The sequence below is a fragment of the Armigeres subalbatus genome, unplaced genomic scaffold (assembly GCF_024139115.2).
Source record: "Armigeres subalbatus isolate Guangzhou_Male unplaced genomic scaffold, GZ_Asu_2 Contig1293, whole genome shotgun sequence".
Classification (NCBI taxonomy): Eukaryota; Metazoa; Arthropoda; class Insecta; order Diptera; family Culicidae; genus Armigeres; species Armigeres subalbatus.
In genome coordinates, this window is record NW_026942060.1 from 2,068 (window position 1) to 22,491 (window position 20,424).

The following is a 20,424-nucleotide window of genomic DNA, read 5'->3' on the forward strand; positions in this document are numbered from 1 at the left end:
TTGGCCGCCATACTGAATGAATGGTGGGTAGGCGTATTAGCCTTCTCTTCAGTCCCCTGGTATTCCTGTACAGTCAGGCAGAGTACAATGTTTTGGTCGTAACTGGTCGCAACTAAAGAAGCTAATAATGGAATATAATATTTTTTGAAGATATAAACCCCTTTTTAATATTACTCTTAATTTAAAAACAAACTATATTTAGTGACTAAATTAGACAATGTATCATAAAATAGATTTGTTTAGGGTTCTATAACGATGGCTTTCTATTGGTTTAGTTTCAGATGAAAATACACTGAAAATAATTCCGACAAGAAAAAGTTTTTGTTAGAAAAACTTTTTTCCTTAAGAGTGCCCAGCTTGCGATGTATGGACGGTTGGTAGAACATAATCACCTATCTTGAAACAAAATTTCATTTAAATAAAAAGAGGCATTTTTTCGCAAATCGACTTTAAAATTTTTAAACTGATTTTTTTCAGTGTAGGGCTCAATTTGATTGTTTCCAGATATTTTCACTAGAAATTTTGACTGATTTTATGGTCACCCATACAACACTTTTTGTGGGATGCGTCGTTTTTCATTATATCCATTTGAAAATATTAGCAAAAAAATTTCAGCTCTTTCAAAGGATAGTCTAGAATAAATTTGGAAAAACATTTTTGTTTTCATTTCGATCATCTGGTGATTTTTCATTTCTCATTTTTCATTTCTTACTTCTTACTTTTCACCTCACTTCTCACTTCGCGCATCTCACTTTTCACTTCTCACTGCTCACATCGGCCCATAGGGGAAAGAAATGGCAGAAATGACGCTTTAAAAGTTAAAGAACATATGTCACCTTTTGTTCATGAATTAATTTGTGTACCGCAATCAAAAGCTATCATATTGGTCTGTTGATCGCAATATTAAAATTCATTGATGAAAATATGTTTCTTAGGTCATTTTGAAAAAATAAACTAGAATTTTCAGTGTATACATGAAATCTTAAAATAGGTACTTTTTAACTCATTAATGGGTTTCTATGTTTCTTTGTGAAGTTTTTTTTTCTTCCGTGTAAGCGGTGTATTCTATGCTGTCAGTGTGCCGGTTTCGAATAAATTGTGTCTTGGGAGAACATAACCTAGAAAATCGATAGCTTATTTGTTACGAAATAATGATGTCTCATAACTCTTTGAATATTTACTATTTTTTGAGATGTGCCATCATTATGAAATTCAATAGCGAACAAGAAGAAAACATTCCCCATCGAATGCAACTTGTAGCAAAATCGATTCAGGTTTAGTACTAGAAAAATTGTCTAATGTTTCAATGTGCACACACATACGCACACACACACACACACGGACACACACACGGACAGACAGACATTTGCTCAGTTTGTCGAGCTGAATCGAATGGTATATAATACTATGGGTCTACAAGCGCTCTATAAAAAGTACGTTTTGGGAGTGAAATGAAAGCCTTTCAGGTACAACTTTGTTGTACGAGAAAGGCAAAAAGGTTCTACATTTTGTCCACAATAGGAATCCGTCTGCTACAGCGCCACCTAGAAGCAAAGAACTGAAACGGTTGCGTTTCCTCATACATTTGGATCACTTTTCCCATACAAACTTTGAGCCATTTGCGCACGCCAACCACTGGACCGAATGAGCTGAAATTTTCAGGGGAGCTTCTGGGACCCCCAAACTGTCATTTAAGGGTGCAAGGTTTGAAATTCAGGATTTTATGCATTTTGGGCCAGTCTAATGGTGCACGGAAGGTTGTTGTCTACACTTTTTACGGCTGCTGCACCCTGGAAGTAAATGTCATCGAGGTAAACAGTCGGTCCCTTATTGCAATGCATTTTAGACCGCAAACGGTTGTCAGTCGACGTCAGATGCAACAAAAGTGCATAAAATTGTACAGTGCAGTGCAGCTGTCATCGACTTTGACACCGTTTTGAAGTTTAGCGGTCCGATAAGTGTAAAACCGTTGCAACTATCGAATTGCAGTTAAAAAGCATTGCAGTTAAATGACTTGCAGTTATCGAACGTCTACTGTCATAAAATTAGAGCATTCGTTAAATATTTTCAGCCAGTTAGAAATCACAACAATGTTGCTGTTACTGCATATTTCCATCACTATATTGAATACTAATCATTATCTATCCCTTCATTATTTCGGTAACAATAAGCGAAAGCAAGTTTTATTTTCGATATTAGGATGTTTTGAACAATCAGTATGCAAATAGTTGTCAAAAGACATCTAGTGGAAAATATGAGAACTAATATTTTTCTTCGCACGAAATTTTAGTTTTTTCTTTCTCTTCAGTCTATCGGAATGCGGTATGAAGAGAAGACATTTTTGGAAAGAGAAAGAGAATTTATGAATCTCTTTTTATAAAGAAATTTTTCATTTTTTTCTTGAACCTTCGGAATTCGGCTGCAGTTTCAATAATGCTACACTCAGATATAAATTTATATTGTCGGCGTAGCACCAAGTTAGAATTCGGAAGTAGGGACTACCGAACCTAACTTTCTTCCGAAGTTTTATTTGTCAAACTAATTGATGCGTTGTTTAGCGCATCTTTAGTCGAATCCAGCGCACTACTTCCGAAGTTCGGAAATTTGCCTGTATCTGGAGAAAAATCCAACTTCGGTATAAAAAGCGGTATAAATTTATTCTGGATAGACAATACTAAATAGTTTAAAAGTCATTCTAAATGGCTATTCGCCTGGTTGATCCCAAACTACACGTAAAAAAATTTAATTATTTTATTTATTCCATTTATGATAACTATCAGATATCAGATATAATTTTCATTTCCCTTCATATGATTTTCATTAAAAATCTGATTCAAATTCGTTTAGAGTGCATATATTGAATATTATCTTATTGAATGAAAAGTATAAGTTTCGCTGAATGGCAAAAATATATTAAGTGAGACTTATACTTTTGATGTTGGTTGGGGAATAAAAAAAACGGTCAGTCAGAGGAAAACTGCTCCTCAAGTGCGGATAGCGAAAAGGAGGAAAGACTTGGTAGAATGACTACGGGAGATCAGCATGCCGGCCGACTACGTTTGCAAACTAGCTAGGATGTTCCAGGATATAAAGGTGGGTGTGGAATTGAAATTTCTTTAATGTCTGAAAGTCGAGGTGTAAAACTGACGTAATTGTTTTCTATTTTTATCACTAAATAATTCGTTCCTCTTATTGCAGGTTAGTGAAGATTAGAACACACAATTCCGCTCATAAACGACACGACACGATGCCATCAATAAAAAAATCATAAACGCCGGGGCCTGGGCGCGTGGCTCCGAATGGTTTCCGTCAGTTTACCGCGCAAGCTCGAAGACTACATTTCCGCGGTGGAAGAATTCTACTAGGAGAAACATTCCGAAAGCTGCTTTGGCACCATCAGATGAGCAACGGAACCATCACCATCGCGAACAACTCCAGACGCTTTGATCAGGATGTAACCACCTTCCAGATGGCGGTGCTATGTGCCTGGAATCAACGCCCGAATCGAATGGCGAATGGCGGAGGAATCAACGGGGCTCCCAATCCAGTGCTGCGCCGGAAAATTTGCTCTTTGGTTCATTCCCAAAGTTGAAGCGACAGTTCCTTTCGTATATGATCCAGTTTTAATGAAGGAATATAAAAATTTTATTTGAATTTATGCCAATAAAAATAACAAATGAACCAAATATGTCTGAATTTTGGATTTTTATTGATTTCAAGATTTTAAAACAAAATAGCATTGATATCAACAAGCCCAATGATTTTATTGTTATTTCTCTAATGAAAGTCATACATTGACGTTATACAGCCTATTTGAAACCTCTAATCATGTTCATGAGCATTCGACATGAAATGTATAAGTTTCATGTTATGATTGTCTTATGCAATGCTGCATTGCTTTCATTGCAATTAGGTATACGGTCCATTAAGAAACCACAATAGCAAAAATGTATGTGTTTTGCCGAATAAATTCATTATGAAATTTTGGTTTCGTGTAGTATTCGATCCAACTATACCGAGATAGTATAACTTTGAAAAAATCGTTCTCTAGTATAAGTTGGGGGATATGACTTTTAAGTTTATTTTGGATTTGATGGATGGTTTCTAGGTTATATTTATTTGATTATATTTTTTTCTGATCATCGAAAAATAAAAGTAAATGAAAGTACAGTTTTTATTATTTTAATTGAAAACCACTCAATATTGAAACGATAATGAAACGCGATCGCTTCGAATAGCATATAGAGGTACGGAACCGGAGCCTATTTGACTCACTTAACTGGAAATGAGCTTGAATATCTTCCACCGAGGATGTTGGACCTCATCGATCTGGGAAAAACGGGATCTGGTCCACTCGCTGAGCAGGAAGTAGATGGATTCGGCTGGTTTTGACCCTGTGTGTGGCTGTCTTCCACCGTAAATGGTATATTTAGCACCAGATAGAAAGTGTAGATGATTTTATGGGCTAGACTTTTTCGATTTAGGCTCGATGATCTGAAAAAATAAATATATTGGATATTTATTAACATCCTACAAAAAATATACTGGCTTACCAAAATAATATTCACGTGTTTGTAAACCTGATGAGGGCACCTTTTTTTTTGAGCTTTTTTTTCGGTAGGAGCCGAACCGTTCCGCGTAATAGCAGTCTGGAACGCCTAACCGCGTCCGAGACCGCGCCGACGATGTGTCATCTGGCATCACCTAGTATCGTACTTGAGAGAACTATTGCCATTTACTACGGACGATGCTGAGCGCCAGCGGCTTCTCAGGAATGATCGGACTGATGCGGACCGTAAAGCCCCAAACGCAATACAACGGAACGGCGACGGAAACGGAAAATCTGACAGAAAATATATGGGCTAACTGTCAAATTTGCCGTTTCCGTCACCGTTCCGTTGTATTGCGTTTGGGGCTTAATACTCGTCGTGGCTGTGACGGAAATCGTGAACATGACCGGAGTTCCGCCGATGTGGTAGTCCTTGAGGGAGTTGCAGCTCTGTTTGAAATCTACCGAAGAGGCCCGAGAACAATCGTAAACCTTTTTAATTTTTCACTATGCAAAACACGATGAAAAAGGTGGATAAACAGAACACTCGCGACGGAAAAATCGGTATTTCCTGATAAATTAAAGACAACGTGGCGTTTTGGCAAATCAGAGAAAGAAAAATGCAAAAGACAGAATGCAAACCGAAAATATGTTCACGTTATTTCAGTTTAGTTTAAACTTTAATGCTGCATAGTATACATTTTATACTACACTGGTTGAAAAAACATATTGATTTCCATAAGTGTTGCCTTATGAAACCCCATGAATTCATTTTATTTTGGTTTCATAAGGTATAAGGTCATCCTTGGTTGTTTTTCTCAATGGTTTTGAGCCAAAAGAATGTTATGTTTATGATTTTCTATTTTGAGAATCTGTATATACCCTCCTGCTAGTTTTGGAAGCTATATAATACACATCCACAAACCATCTTAAATATACTTTATATTTTCCGCAGTGTCGCAGTCCTCCACCAATCCACTCTGGATGGGTTCAGCCCAAATCTAAGGGATCTGATGAAGCAGTTGTACTACTAGTGCAACCACGATCAGCTGTTTGTGCTATTTCACGCTATGCGAAGCCCTAGCGAGATCGGGCGATCACACTGGTCTAGTATTTATAACTGCCTAACTGGAGACTTACAGCGAGGCAATTTGGAGTTTCAGCACAGTCCAGAATGGCTCGGCTGCTGCTGCCGATAAGAAAATGAAACAAATGAAAAGCTAAAACTAGACATAAACTGCTCGATTGACGTCGTTCACGAGAAGATGTGGATGACAGTGTACAGCGACGGCTCGCATTCCATATCCGGGCTCAAGGAGGCGTATCGTTTGGGAAAGTTTTTCGCGCAATAACGATGGGTGATGAAGTTGGACGGCATTCTACGGTTAGAAGAAGAGGAGATATATGAGATATACATCTGTTGAAATCGATCCCGTTTGGATATGTCTTCGTAGAGTTGCTGGGAAATGGATTAGTGCACATACGATGCAGTGTGCCAGCCAAGAGGTTGGCATGACTTATAAAGCACATCGTATTCTACGTGAGACACGTTGTACAGAAGATCGGTATGTGGCAGTTCCTGACGGGGTTCGATTAACTATGAAGATACGCTGTGGAAACTTTGCCTGCACTTCGACTAACTCAACATGAAGTGTATCTCAGCAATTGATAAAGACTTTCGCAAACTTTGCGTTGGTGAGCAACAAAAGGAGAAATTCCGAAATGATGTAGTAAGGATACCCTCGAAGGATTTGTACTATTTGCTTCTAACATAGCTCGCTAGGGAGATTTATAGCATCGAGTTAATTCTAGAGAGCATCTATTTTTTAAACAATTCATGTTGAATAAGTGGAGAATAAATAATTATCATCATTATTTTTCATCATATAAAATGCTTTCCACAAAACCATCACAATCCGAGTTATTCTTCAGCGCTCAGAAGATTTCCATCTAACATGCATTCGACCCTGCTGCGACAGAAAGAGCATGACTGTCAACTACGAAACGAAATGAAAACAGAGAGAATTTTCTCTCTGGCAAAGAGAGCGTGACGCTTGTCAGTTTTGTTTTGTTGAATTTCTCCCTGAATTCCAGTTATAGCCTATTCGCCATTAATGACATAATAATTGGCGTTTCAGGGTAAATACGCTTTATGATGTCATTATTTACGTAATATTCCATACATTTTGCGCTGTCAAAAGATACCCGCTAAAAAGAGTTATGAAGAATTTATTACGAACAATTATTACGAGAGAGCTTTCGTAATAGCCTATTCAGATTACGCCATTAATGACATAATAATTGGCGTTTCAGGGTAAATACGCTTTATGATGTCATTATTTACGTAATATTCCATACATTTTGCACTGTCAAAAGATACCCGCTAAAAAGAGTCATAAAGAATTTATTACGAACAATTATTACGAGAGAGCTTTCGTTCTAACTGGGATGCAGGGAGAAATTCAACAAAACAAAACTGACAAGCGTCACGCTCTCTTTGCCAGAGAAAAAATTCTCTCTGTTTTCATTTCGTTTCGTAGTTGACAGTCATGCTCTTTCTGTCGCAGCAGGGTCGAATGCAGGTGGGTGGCACGACGCCATGTTTTTGCAGCCAACATCTCAGTGTAAAATTCATGATAGTATGTGTTTTGTTTACAAACATCACATTTGATTCTCATTAGGATACAGAACTGTCAGTGGGATACGGTCGCGCAATGTTGGCTGCAAAACAAGCCTATTGTGTGAGATAGGGATGCCACCGGGCTAGTCGAATGCATGTTAGATGGAAATCTTCTGAGCGCTGAAGAATAACTCGGATTGTGATGGTTTTGTGGAAAGCATTTTATATGATGAAAAATAATGATGATAATTATTTATTCTCCACTTATTCAACATGAATTGTTTAAAAAACAGATGCTCTCTAGATTTAACATGAAGTATTTAACTTAAACCTAGATTTAATAGAACAAATCGAATAAATTTTCAAAGTTCAAGGGCCAATGCGGAAGACAATTTAAAACGTAGGAATGGTTGTAAAAAGAATATATTTGATGAATAAACATGATTTCATAAATTGTTTCAATTCTGCTCCTTGAATGGCTTAATATACTTTGGATTTCAACATTTTTCACGTGGGACAACTGTACGATTTGAATGGGTTGTATATATAAAGTAGAATAACCTTAAATAAAACATGGATTGGTAATGCATTAATTCATCCAAAATCCAGTTTAAATTATATCACATTCACACGATTCGATTTTGTTAGAAGCTGTATCATTGATTGTCGAGTAGAACGCAATGGTTCAGTTTCCATTTTTGAAGAAAAAAAAATAAATTGCTGAGTTGCCCTTCATACATGGAGATACTGGTGGAAATACATTTTAGTTCGATAATATTTCTTGAAAATTGGTCCAATCGTCCTTTTTTTATTTATTTGTGAGAATTCCCAAAAGTATCTAAATTTTCCTATCAAATCTCCGTTCGATCATAGTACAGAATCAAAATACTTTTTAAACTTAAAAATAAATTGAGGAATAGTCTGATTCCCCGGAGAACGGCGCACCCAACTAATGAATGTAGCTTCGCTCATTATCCTTAATGAGAGCTTCAAATATTCTTCGAAAATCCCTTTTCATATTTTTTTTTATATTTTTTTTTTTCGTAGAAACTTTGTTCAGAAAAAAATGTTCGATTGTCGCCACACAAATGCTTGATTTCGCAAATTAAATTTTAAAACTCTCCTTGAATTCAACCCTGTATTAGCGTGCAAATGAGGAAACATGGAAACGTCAAGATATATTATCTTGCTGCAGTCTGAACACCTCGTAATAATGGATCAATCAATAAGCAAAAACTGCCGCTATGAAACGAACAGATCGAGCCACCGTAGACATGTTCTGTCAAAACAACACGAATAGAAATATGCGTATACAGTGTCGCCGATGTTTCGATGCGGTGAGTGCAAAATGAGTTACCTTGATTGATCCATTGGATACCCTCTCACTTAACAAAGTCATAAATAGCCCAATCTGAATAGGCTATTAATATTGTCTGTTTCCTTGGTAACAAAACGCGCCGACCATTTTTTAGGCACTATCAAAATCGTCGCCAACATCTTTATTCTTAAATTATGTTAGTTTTATTAGAAAATAATGTCAATCTGCATTAAAAACATCAGGGCTCAATTTTGGGAAATAATGTGATTATTTAGTATATAAAATTTTGTTCACAGTTGATTTGACAGATCTTATGGCCATTACTGCTGGCGACGATTTTGGCGTCAATTTGTTTTGCGGTGATTTCAAATCGTCGCGGCCGATAAGGTGGGAAATTGATATTGTGCATTTAGACCAAAACTGTTTATATGACGCTGATGAACTGGCAGCCAGACCCACTTCCGACGAGATTCACACGGAAAAATAAAATAAATATGCAGCACTGCACGGTGTTATCTGTCACAAAATCGAGCTTGTTTTGTCGCTGACAACGTCGCTGGCACCAAATTGAAGTTCGGAAGTCGATTTCCACACTTCCGAACGCTTTTCCGACAATGTGTTGGTAGCAAAGTCAAATTTTGTTCTGACGTTCATGATGTCGGAAGTAAGTTCGGAAGTAAAACGTCGGAAGTCGGAATACAATTTAGTGCTGGCGACCAGAGCTCAAAATATTCATCTTCATGAAGCAACTTCGGTCCGAATATTGACAAACATCGCATGAATATTCAAAACATAGAATGACATAGTCAGACGACTACTCCACGAACTCATTCATTCGACTGTCACTGAATGTGTTCACTATATGCAGAAAAAAACATAATTATCATTGTTTATGTTGATGTTTACCGCTGAAAGTGCCTCGAGGATGATAATCGGATTCAGTCCTGTGTGATAAATCACTTTACTCATTTGAAACGTGTTCAGATTTCAAATAATTTATCAATTTGTAAAATGTGCATAAATATTCAATGACTAATATTCAACTGAATATTGACTGTCCAGAGCCGACTATGAATGTGTCGGAAGTGAACTGACAAATGAAGAAAAATGGACTTCACTAAAAAATTTCGATTATTTCACACTCTGCTGGCGACACAATAATATCAATTCTTTGTTTATAAATCAGAGGTTTATTATAATCTTCAAGAAAAAAGACTGAGAAGTCACCCAAATATGGGTGAAATTTACCAATAAATTGCTCCTGTTTAGGTACCTATATATAGGTAAACTGGATTTACCCATAAATTGGTAATGACCAGTTCACCCATAGGGCACTGCACGGAAACATCTCTTTCTCTTTCGTTCCTCATAAATTTTGACGTTTACTGGCCTTGTTGTTTTCTAATTTCTTTGCAGCGAGAAAGAGACAAAGCAGTCCGTGCAATGCCCTATAGAGCTTGCTGACGTTTAATCATCTTTCTCTTTCAAGCACAAAGGCAGGATAGGATTTGTTTTCATCGGGAAACGTTTCCCGATGAAAACAAATCCTATCCTGCCTACGCGCTTGAAAGAGAAAGATGTTTAAACGTCAGCAACCCTTATATTGACACATTCACTGAAACGTATACACCGCACTTGCTGCTCATCTTGTCCATTTAAATGCCGCTCCAATGTTGCCAACATTTTTCTTGGAGTTTGGTACATATTTGTAAAAAAATCAGGAATGCTGGAAACACTGATTTGTTGAATGAAAACCAAAATAAACAGCTGTCAACTCAATTACTATAGAACCAAGTGTTTACCATTTTCTGCTAGTGCGATTCCGGACGTATTCAACATATTTATTTACTGAATATCTAGTAAGTTAAACATCACATTACAAATGGCAAGAACTGACAGATTTTCTATTTCCTATCTATAGTAAATAATGGATAATTCCTTCGGAAATCCCGAAGATAATCTGTGCGCGGAAGAGGAGGAATACTTAGACGACTCACTGGGTGATGGAGATCCATTGGCTGCTGAATGGGAATCGGCGGAACTGTATGCTGATGCTTTCAGTATGCCAGATGTAGATGTGGACGTCGAAGCAGCCAGCGAGAAGAACCAATCTGACCCGGAAAATTAAAGCCCAGGTTGAGGAAGACCCAGAACGAAAGAAGTTTTTTTTCTTAGCTGATTATGTAGTTAAAAGTATACCAGACAGAAGAGCGGTTTGTGCATCAATCTGAAGAAAAATGTGCCTGAAAATGTATCAGGAAACACCCTCTCTGAAGTTTTGCAGTGTATTTGAATTTTATTGAGCCACACCTTTGCCGCGAAATAGATGTCAGCGAATCTGATGGCATCAAGGTGTCTTGGCTGCAAAAGAAAAACCCGAGACATTCTCAAAATTTGTGTACCTGAAAGACACGAAGAGGAAGAACTTGGTTAAGATTGACCAGCTGGGAGAGGGGAAAATTATGCTGAACTGGCGAGAGAAGACAATGAATGTGTTCGTGTTTGCTTATTCACACTCGATATGTTCAGTGGCTATTTGGGACGAAGTGAATAAGTGTCTTCTTCAACCAGCGAAACCCGATAGAGCAGGAGCTCCCAGTAATGTCAACCTGGATGAACTGATTCGAGAGCTGAAGGAACAAAACTCTCATCTTGAAAGCCATGATTCCGGATGGGTACAATGGGCAACAGCTATACACGCAACTCCAGCTCACCTCCAGGAGGAAATGAAGAAACAAATGCCGCCAGCTGACATGCGGGGAATGTTTTGGTCTCTACCCACTTCTGAAAGTACCCGTTTGGAATGCACACGGCAAGGACTGACAGTAGCACAAAATATTGTGGACAACCTGTCTTCAAGCGTACTAGAGCTTTGCGATAAAGCAGATCAGCTGATGACATTTGCATTCGAAGTTAAATTGATGGCGCAAGGGATGAAAGAGAAGCTGAACATTTGTCGTGACATGGTGAGCGGCATGCAAACCTCGACTGCTCCACAAGAAACGATTCTTAGCCGATCACTACGCGAACAAGTAGGGGATATGATGGATTTTGACCATGTGTGAATAAAGTATTTTGTGATATCATACTTCTGACTTCTAAATAAATGAATTATTAAACATATATTTATTGGGATTTACTCTGCACAAAGAATTCGATTCAGGTTTTTCTCGAAAATATATCCCGATGTTTTGATCATTAACATGAAGTGTAGGAGGAAGTGGGTCAAAGTGTCCAGTATGAATGGTCGCTCAAATTAAAAGTCTTCCATTGAATGGCTCAAACCTATATTTGGATCGAAATGACCACCAGTGATGTAACCACATTTATGGAACAAATTTGTGCACGAATAATTCCTGAATTTTGCAAATGTTTCGGTGATTGTGATAGAAAGTGGTTTTTTACTATTTTCAATATAGTTACGCTTCATGTGTTTTTTACACAAACCAAATATAATTTCGATGGGATTGAACATAGGGCAATATGCGGGCAAAAATACAGGTAAAATTCCCATTGATCGAAGGTACAATATGATGTTTTTGTCACAATGAATTCTGGCACCATCCATAATCCATATGGAATGGTGTCCAGGATACGTTTCTACCTTTCGACTCTCAATAGCAAACTTTACAATGCACTCAAAAAACTTTTTCCGAGTAAATGTACCCTCGGTTCTGTATGACTCCAGCATACCCGTTTGACCCAAGAAGCAAAGATAGGATTCACGTGGCCTCCGATTAAATTCTCCACGATAGAGAACTTTCTGTCCTTTGACACCATACCCATGGCTCCGAAGCATGTCTCTGGAGTCAAACGAAACTTCATCCAGAAAAACCAATTGATGAAATTCCCAGTTGATGGAATCCAGCTCATCGGCGTACTTCAGAATATCCACTTTCCGAATCTGTATAGCTCGCCTCTCGATTTTCTTCCAAGTGAGTCCTGCCGTATGAAGTATCCGGATAATGGAAGCAGCACTGATTGTAGCATTGAAACGTTTCTGGAAGCGATCTCGTGCTTCATCGATGAAGAGAACAGGTTCGTAGTAATACAAATCTAATAGCCACTGCCGCTGGGCTACACCAAATCGTCTGTAAACCACCTTCCGTTGCTTCCGAGCAAAAGATCCATCCCGTTCATACTGGTGAATCCACTTGCACACGATGGATTTTGACTTGCCGTATATTTTGGCCAAAGAAGCTCGATCCATTCCCAAGAAATAGAAACCATAAAGACAGTGATATACTGTGTTCACACTGGCATGCCGATGCTGGACATGGGTTATTAGGTCTTCATGAACAATTTTCATTGCGGAAGGTTTTTGAATACAGAATTTATTGATTATTATTCGTTTAGCAATTATTCGTTTTCGGTTTACAACATCTACTCAGCGCGCGATGAATACTGAACAATAATATTTGTAAACATTGAATAAAATGACAGATCTGTTCATCGCGGCGAATGAGATGAGCGCGGCCGTTCCTTTCGGTCAGCATAGACCGCGTGGAATTTTGTGCAAATGCGTTAATATCTAGGTATGTGCACTTTTTGGCGATTTTAGGTACTCTTCACCCATATTTGGGTGAACTGAAGTAAGCGTGTAGGCCTAGAAAATCCTAATGTCTGTTAACATCTCTATGAATGTGGATCATGTTTAGTTCCAGTGGTACCCGCACATTCTTATTCTAGCGGCATGATCTGATCATGGCGGGAAAAATATAAACAAAAGCATATCAAACAATCAGTAGTTTATGCTGCATTTGATATGGAAGAAGTGGTGCATCAAATTAGCGCCCGTTTTCCGTGTCGCGAAAATCTCATACGCCAGCTATTTCGCTTCTACGGTGAAGACGATATTTTTCCACCGGCAGTCTACCTGTATGGGCACACTTCCACCGGTAAAACCGCGATCCTGCAGGAATTCGTACGCTACATAACCGGTACCAAGTGCGCTTTCCTAAACGCCATCGAATGCTACACGAACAAGATTTTCTTCGAGACGATCCTGAACCGGCTAGCAGACCACACACCAACTGCGGAACACGGGTATGCCTCGGTGGCCAGTGTGGATTGCATGCGGGACTTTGTTGCTCACTTGCAACACATGCATAACGAGTTGTCCTACTTGATCGTGGTAGAAAACGCCGAGAGGGTAAGAGACATGGACCACAATGTATTGCCGATGTTGTTGCGGTTGCCAGAAGTAAGCGGCCTGAACATTTCGGTAATTCTGGTGTCGGATTTGCCATTCGAGAAGTACTTCATCCGGACGGGATTGTCGCCGGTCATAAAGGTGTTTGTCGCGGAGTACAGTAAGAAGGAAATCGCGTCGATAATGATGGAGGGGTTTGATACGGTGCGGGACGAACTGCGCAGCAATTTGGAACTGACGGCTGATGGGTAAGTGTGAGATATTTTTATCAGACTCAGATGGTTGATATGCATAATTTCAGTTCAACGAAACATGCCTTATCCGAGGATGAAGTTCAGAAACGAGTCAAAGCTCTGATGGAATTGCCAAACGGTTTCTACGAGAATTATCTGAATATTTTTCTGAATATGTTCTTCAAAGTTTGTCGAGACCTCAAAGAATTGCAACTTGTTTCGTTCGAGTGTTTTCAGAAGTACTGTGAACCGGTTCTAGACGGGACAATCGCTTCGGATGATGCGATCAAACTGTGGAGACACATCGCAAAAACGTTGAAGCTGGCCTTAAGCACAATCTATATGCGAATGGGAAGCGTCAACCAGGAGATGCTTCGTCCCACGCTGGACTCGTCCGAATCGCTGGAGCAAATGCACACCATGAAACGTCTGGCACAAAACCTGGAACTTCCATTCTACGCAAAGTACCTGTTGATAGCCGCTTATCTCGCAAGTCACAACGCCGCCAAAGAGGACAAACGGCTATTTATGAAGTATCATGGCAAGCAGAGAAAGCGTATGCAGTCGGTCAACGCTAAGGCAAAAGTTACGGAGAAGATGGCGACCCAGATGGGACCGAAGTCGTTTACCATCGACCGACTGCTGGCCATCTTCTACGCCATTCTAGACGAAAAGGCCGGTTTGAACTGCAACTTGTTGGCGCAAATATCGACGTTGATTCATCTCAAGTTTCTGGTGTTTGCTTCGGGCGAGGGAAGTATTATGGACGGAAGTGCGCGACTGCAGTGCCTCGTCGGGATGGACTTCATCACGCACATCGGACGGATGGTCGGCTTCAACGTGAGGCAGTATTTGTGCGATTTCTTTTAGTCCATTCAGGAGTCAGTAGAATTTAGGCTAACTTGTTATAATTTTTAATAAATAGTTCGGCAAATCGGAAATATGAATCGTTTCGCTGAGGGTGGTGTCCCGGGAGCGTAGCTGAAATAGTCCGTTTTGTAGGCTTTGGTCTTGTAGAAGCAAGCAGTAAGGAACTGCAATGGAATCTAGATGTCGAAGTTGCTTATTGAGGGACTGCTTGCTGTTTCCAGCTTTGGTAGAGCAGTCCAGGATGGTGATGTTTGATTTTCTCAGAACGTTGCAAAGATGTTTAGCCAAATCCTGGAGCTCGTTGAGCTGTTCTGAATCTGTTCAAAAAAAAGTTTTTGTAAATTAATTTGTTTGAATATTACAGCTCAAACAATAAACAACATTGTGGATAGACGAATAAAATCCATACTCACCATTGGAAATGCACACGATCCCACACTTGTATGGGGCCAGCTTACGATGAATCCTCACACTGCTACTTCCAGAGCTCTCGAAAGCATCTAAAATCACCTCCAACGTAGCCAGTTCGGCGCATTGCCTTATCTGCAGCACATTGGGTGTGATCTTCCTGCTAGATTTTCCGACTTTCACCTGAAAGTCTTCCATAAGATCTCGCATGACATCGCCTGGCACCAATTCCAACTGTTCCAAGGCCACTTCTTCGTCTGCAAAACGAGCTTTGATGGCCACCGATTGCACTTTACTGTCCGCATTCTGACGAACATCGGATATCAAATACCGCCCGGGATCGCAAGCATATCGCATCCACCAAATCTTCCGCTGCCGTTGAACCTTGTACATGAATTCAGTGCTCATCGATGGATTCACAAAATACGAACACGTGAGCCACGACCCATTGTCTAAATGAATTTCATGATTCTCGTTTAGTCTAATCGATTTGTTAACAAACGTTTCCTCGACGGCAATTCCAAACGGAAGATCGGTCGCAAATGTTTCCCTGGCAAACCGAAGGTTCTCCCCCAAAGAAATCCCACTGCTTCCCTCATAAACAGCCATTCCAGCTTCCCCACGGCGAAATTCATCTTTCAAATTATTCCTCAGCATTCTTCCGATTGGTGTCAGCTTAAGCCCTCCCCTCAAATCTAACTCTAGAAATTTACTAACCCTACAAGATTCCAACAGGTGTCGGAATTCCAACGCCATTACTCCTTATGTTTCCCACTGGAATCCTGCTCCAAGGGAATATTTCCGGGTGGAGCCACAAAATATTCTTCCTCGGTAAGCCGTGCGTTTTTCAACACATCCTCCTGGATGTTCCCGTCCGTAACGACGTCCTCCCGCAAGGCAAGCTTTTGATCCTCCAAGACCGTATACAACGGCTCCACTCCCTCGGTATCAATCGTCAAAATACGCGACGCGAACTCTATTGAATCCTCCAGTGTTCGATGCGCCTCCTTGCTGTCCAAATCGACCAGCGACAGCCGTTCCAGCAGCTGTACCGTCTGTTCGTCCACGGTAATTCGGGACGGCTGGTTCGCCCGCTGGCGTTTATCGATCTCAGAGATGTGAGGTTTCTGAGGAACCTTGGTTGGATGGTTCAGGCGAGTCACATCCAAATCGGTACTGATTTCGTCGGTACCGGTTCCGGAGGTGGAGGCCGGTTTTACCGATGAAGTGAGTGTTCTGGTTGATATGGAGGAAAACGATCGCGGCAACTTACGAAACACAACGCTCAACATGACACGGATTTGCAGGCAGTTCACTGATAACAAGTACACATTGGATTCAGAAACTTGACTGGCAGGATATGTTGCATCATAAAACGCACAAAGCAATATTATGCTGAGCTGACAAAGAGCGCATGTTTTTTACCCACCCCCTGCACACACTTTGCTTTTGTTTTGAATTCAAAGCCCAAGTTAAAGAAAGGGCGTATGAATAAATAATCATCGAAGTAGGAGATGTGAGCCACTGATATTAAGAGCATCATTATTGGTCGCGAGCATTTTAATCACCCGCGCAGCGCTTTCATTTTATGTCGTTTTCGTTTTTGAGGTGTAGCAACACCGTTTAGTGCAGCATTTTGCACGGCAAAAACGAACGTTTTGAGTGCAGTTGGGTTTGTTTGTTATGGATACCTGTTGGATACCATAAAAAGAAAACAATAACAACGGGAGAAACTTGACAACAAACTACACTACACGACACACTCTGATTTTTTCTGGTGCTACACTGCTTGTTCCAGTGCAAGAAAAATGCTACACTGGTGTAGCACGAAAATCAAAAACGAACATTTTCGGTGCGAAAGTGTAGCACGAGTGTAGCTACACCGCAAAAACGAAAACGACATTAGTTTCGTCACCCGTTTCCGTATCGGTCACTAATCCTTTGTTTTAGATGGTGGTGTTACAGTAAAATTTCTTCTTCTTCTTCTTCATTGGCATTACATCCCCCACTGGGACATTGCCGCCTCGCAGCTTAGTGTTCGTTTAGCACTTCCACACACCCGCATAATAAAAAACAACATGTTATATGGTCAGAATCATTATTACGATGTAAGATATAGCTTCACAGTTTACGTTGCGGTTATCAAATACTTTTCGGCCGATTCAACCATAACTGATCGACGTCAACACTAAATGACAATGTATAACATGCTGTCCCGAAAATGTTTTATATTTCCTGCATTATATGTCAACATTTTATCATACTATCGAGCGAAAATTTTGCAGGCGAAAACGGCTGATTTTTTATGGTGACATAACTTAACAACCCATTCAACATATTGTTATTTGTCAAATAACCGTACCACAAACTGTTGGAGCTTTATATGAGATTGTTCATATACAGTTGTCAACAGTAAAGGATACTGTTGCCGACCGCACGGGAAAATGTCCATGTACAGTTTTTAATTATGCGGGCAGTTATTAACTGCGAGGTTTCTAAGCCAGGTTACCATTTCTGCATTCGTATATCATGAGGCTAACACGATGATACTTTTATGCCCAGGGAAGTCGAGACAATTTCCAATCCGAAAGTTGCCTAGACCGGCACCGGGAATCGAACCCAGCCACCCTCAGCATGGTCTTGCTTTGTAGCCGCGCATTTTACCGCACGGCTAAGGAGGGCCCAGTAAAATTTATGATATTTTAATTATATTTTTTATCCGGGTATACACTCAGAAATAAAGAAAATCGTAGTTAGATTAGATTTAATACTTTTTCGATATTTTTTAACTTTAAGCCAATGTAAATAAATACTAAGGTATGGAAACCCATATATTGTGTGCGTGCCTTTCGTGTATGGCGAAAAAGCTTTCACTACTACATTCGAACGAGCTCCCATAAGAAGCCGTGCAAATATGTACGTCACCATTTGCTGTTTACATTTTCCATCATCCACTAATACATTTGCATTTGGTCTTCTTCCTCACCTTCTATCTACAGTCGCGATTCGCTGGTTGGGCCACGACCTCGGCCCAACTAACGAATTCGGTTTTTTAGTTGGGTCAACTGACAGCCATTTGAACACGTGTATTTCGACTTGAACATCACAAATGATGTCCAGTGACGCCCAATCCCGTTTCCCGTGTTTACATTGAATTTTGACGTACGGTTGCTTTTTAGTTGGGCCATGGCCCAACCAGCGGAGGCTCAACTAAAAAGTGACCCAAGTATTAAGATCCCAACCAGCGAATCCCGACTGTATTGTTCGTTATAATTTTATGTTTAATGCATACTATTTTTGCATTTCTTCATTCCAGATTTTATTCGAGTGGATACAAGTCAATAGGGCACTGATTAAACTCGGAATGAATGCGGTATGTTTGGAGGCGGAATGAAGGCGGAATGTTGGAGCTCGTAACATGAGGATCATGAGACTAGTGCACAGTTCGCACTCCCGGAGGAATGTTTTTACCCTCCTTTAGATAATGCCGGCAGCTGCGGCGGAGACGGTTGTTGATCCGGCAGTATTCATGGATGTTGCTGTAGGTAATGCGGAAGTTCAACTTTGATGGTAATTAACAACGAGAAAGCCGGTGATAAATAAAGGTTGGCATCCTGAGCAGATTATCACATTGACCTCTACGTGGAGTACGTAGGTACACAGCAAAAATAATTGTAAAATGCATCGACGTAATTCACACGATGTAACGAAAAAATGATGTAAACATTGAAAAAAGATGTAATATAGCGTTTATTTTTATGTATTATTACATCGCTTATAAATTACACAAAAGAAAAATCGCCAGTCGAATTCACGTTGCATTTGTGTAATAATAGCATATTTAGGTCGAGCATCCCGGATAAAAATTTACAGTACCTCATGGCATAATCCATTGAAGTACAATAGATTGTATGGTAAACAAAATAATCTATTGTACGTTTATTGTAGTATTTTCACGGTCATACAAATCTTTTATTGTGCGTACTTTAAATACACAATAAATTTAACTGTTACCAATACATTCTATTTTGTTTTTATTTTTCGCTTATGTTTTGTATTGCTCATCCCAAAACTAAATATATTATACAAGTCTAGATTGCTTTGAGAATAGGTCGTATGTGCAAAAGAGAGATTCTCTTTGTTCACGCTCTCTTTCGCTAATAGATCGGCAAGTTTAGCATTTTCTGCTACATTTTCACTTTAGCACGCTAGACAAAGTTATTGTCTTTAGATATCTGCCAAAAAATCCAACATAAATTTGTGTATAGCTTTGTAATAATCGAAAGAGAATGTAACCGAAGAGAGGCTCTCTTTTGCACATACGACCTATTCTCAAAGCACTCTAGAATCCCACATGGAAGAATTTCTAAAAGCGAAGAGGATTCTACCTCGATAAGATACGAACCCCCTTCGTTTAGGCCCATACACTTATCTTGGTTCTGAACCACTGTACAATTCCGTATAAATTGTATTATAAGTATGCGTAAACTGCACCGGTTCGGCGCACACAAGTAAATGAAGCAACTGTCGAAAAAGCACCGGTTGGAAAAGCAGCAAACGTGTTTTCAGGTTTTTCAGCTTCCCGAAAAGTTAACTTTTACTCATGGTTTAAAGGTAATTCTTGTTTATTTCCGCTAATTGAGGTAAACTACTAATATTTTTTGTATCCACATTAATAAAAACTATTTATAATTTTCGAATAATGTAGTGTCTCGCCCTTCGCCATCCCAAAACGGCAGTACTTTCAAGGTTTTGTTCCGGAGGGATCAGTACTGCCATGCTCAACATTGGCCGCGAACCGCCCGAAAAGAATTGTCCCAGCAGGTCGAGATATCCTATCAAGAGTTCCGATAGAGTTCCACCAGAAGTTTCGAAATAATTTCACCAGGAGTTCCTAGATTTTTTCACCGAAAGTTCCGGAAGAATTTTAATCAAGAAATCCGAGAGAATTCCACCAGGAGTTCTGAGAGCTCCACAAAATCTAAAAAGATTCCATGAATTCCAAGAGAGTACCTTCAGGTAATTAGTCAGAAATCCAACAACCCTTCCAAGAAAAATCCTGGTGGAGTTCTATCGAAAGTAGCTGCAGGACTTGCAACAGAATAACTGGAGTAAGTCTCTCGGAACTTTAGGTGGAATTATCTCGTAACTCCTGGTGGAATTCCCTCAAAATAACTAAAGGAATTCTATTGCATATCCTGGGGGAATTCTTTTTTGGAGTCCAGATGAAATTTTATCGAAATAGCTGGAAGAATTTCCTCAAAATAACTGGAA

The 20,424-nt window shown here is 39.6% G+C and overlaps 4 protein-coding genes across 4 annotated transcripts; 1 reads left to right on the top strand and 3 right to left on the bottom strand.

Moving 5' to 3' along the window:
• Positions 1-11,734: 11,734 nt before the first annotated feature.
• LOC134202591 (uncharacterized) lies at positions 11,735-12,854 on the bottom strand. Its single transcript, XM_062677608.1, has one exon. It carries the CDS (start codon positions 12,794-12,796, stop codon positions 11,744-11,746), a length of 1,053 nt encoding a protein of 350 aa, XP_062533592.1. The 5' UTR covers positions 12,797-12,854; the 3' UTR covers positions 11,735-11,743.
• Positions 12,855-13,191: 337 nt separating this feature from the next.
• LOC134202586 (origin recognition complex subunit 5-like) lies at positions 13,192-14,813 on the top strand. The gene is made up of 2 exons (XM_062677603.1): positions 13,192-13,887; positions 13,941-14,813. The coding sequence occupies exons 1-2, from the start codon at positions 13,253-13,255 to the stop codon at positions 14,740-14,742; spliced, it is 1,437 nt and encodes a 478-aa protein (XP_062533587.1). The 5' UTR covers positions 13,192-13,252; the 3' UTR covers positions 14,743-14,813.
• Positions 14,770-15,906, bottom strand: LOC134202587 (DNA polymerase subunit gamma-2, mitochondrial-like). The gene is made up of 2 exons (XM_062677604.1): positions 15,156-15,906; positions 14,770-15,059 (listed from the first exon to the last, which is right to left on the bottom strand). Exons 1-2 carry the CDS (start codon positions 15,904-15,906, stop codon positions 14,770-14,772), a joined length of 1,041 nt encoding a protein of 346 aa, XP_062533588.1.
• Positions 15,906-16,586, bottom strand: LOC134202588 (glutamyl-tRNA(Gln) amidotransferase subunit C, mitochondrial-like). The gene has a single exon (XM_062677605.1). It carries the CDS (start codon positions 16,440-16,442, stop codon positions 15,906-15,908), a length of 537 nt encoding a protein of 178 aa, XP_062533589.1. The 5' UTR covers positions 16,443-16,586.
• Between the last annotated feature and the right edge of the window lie 3,838 nt (positions 16,587-20,424).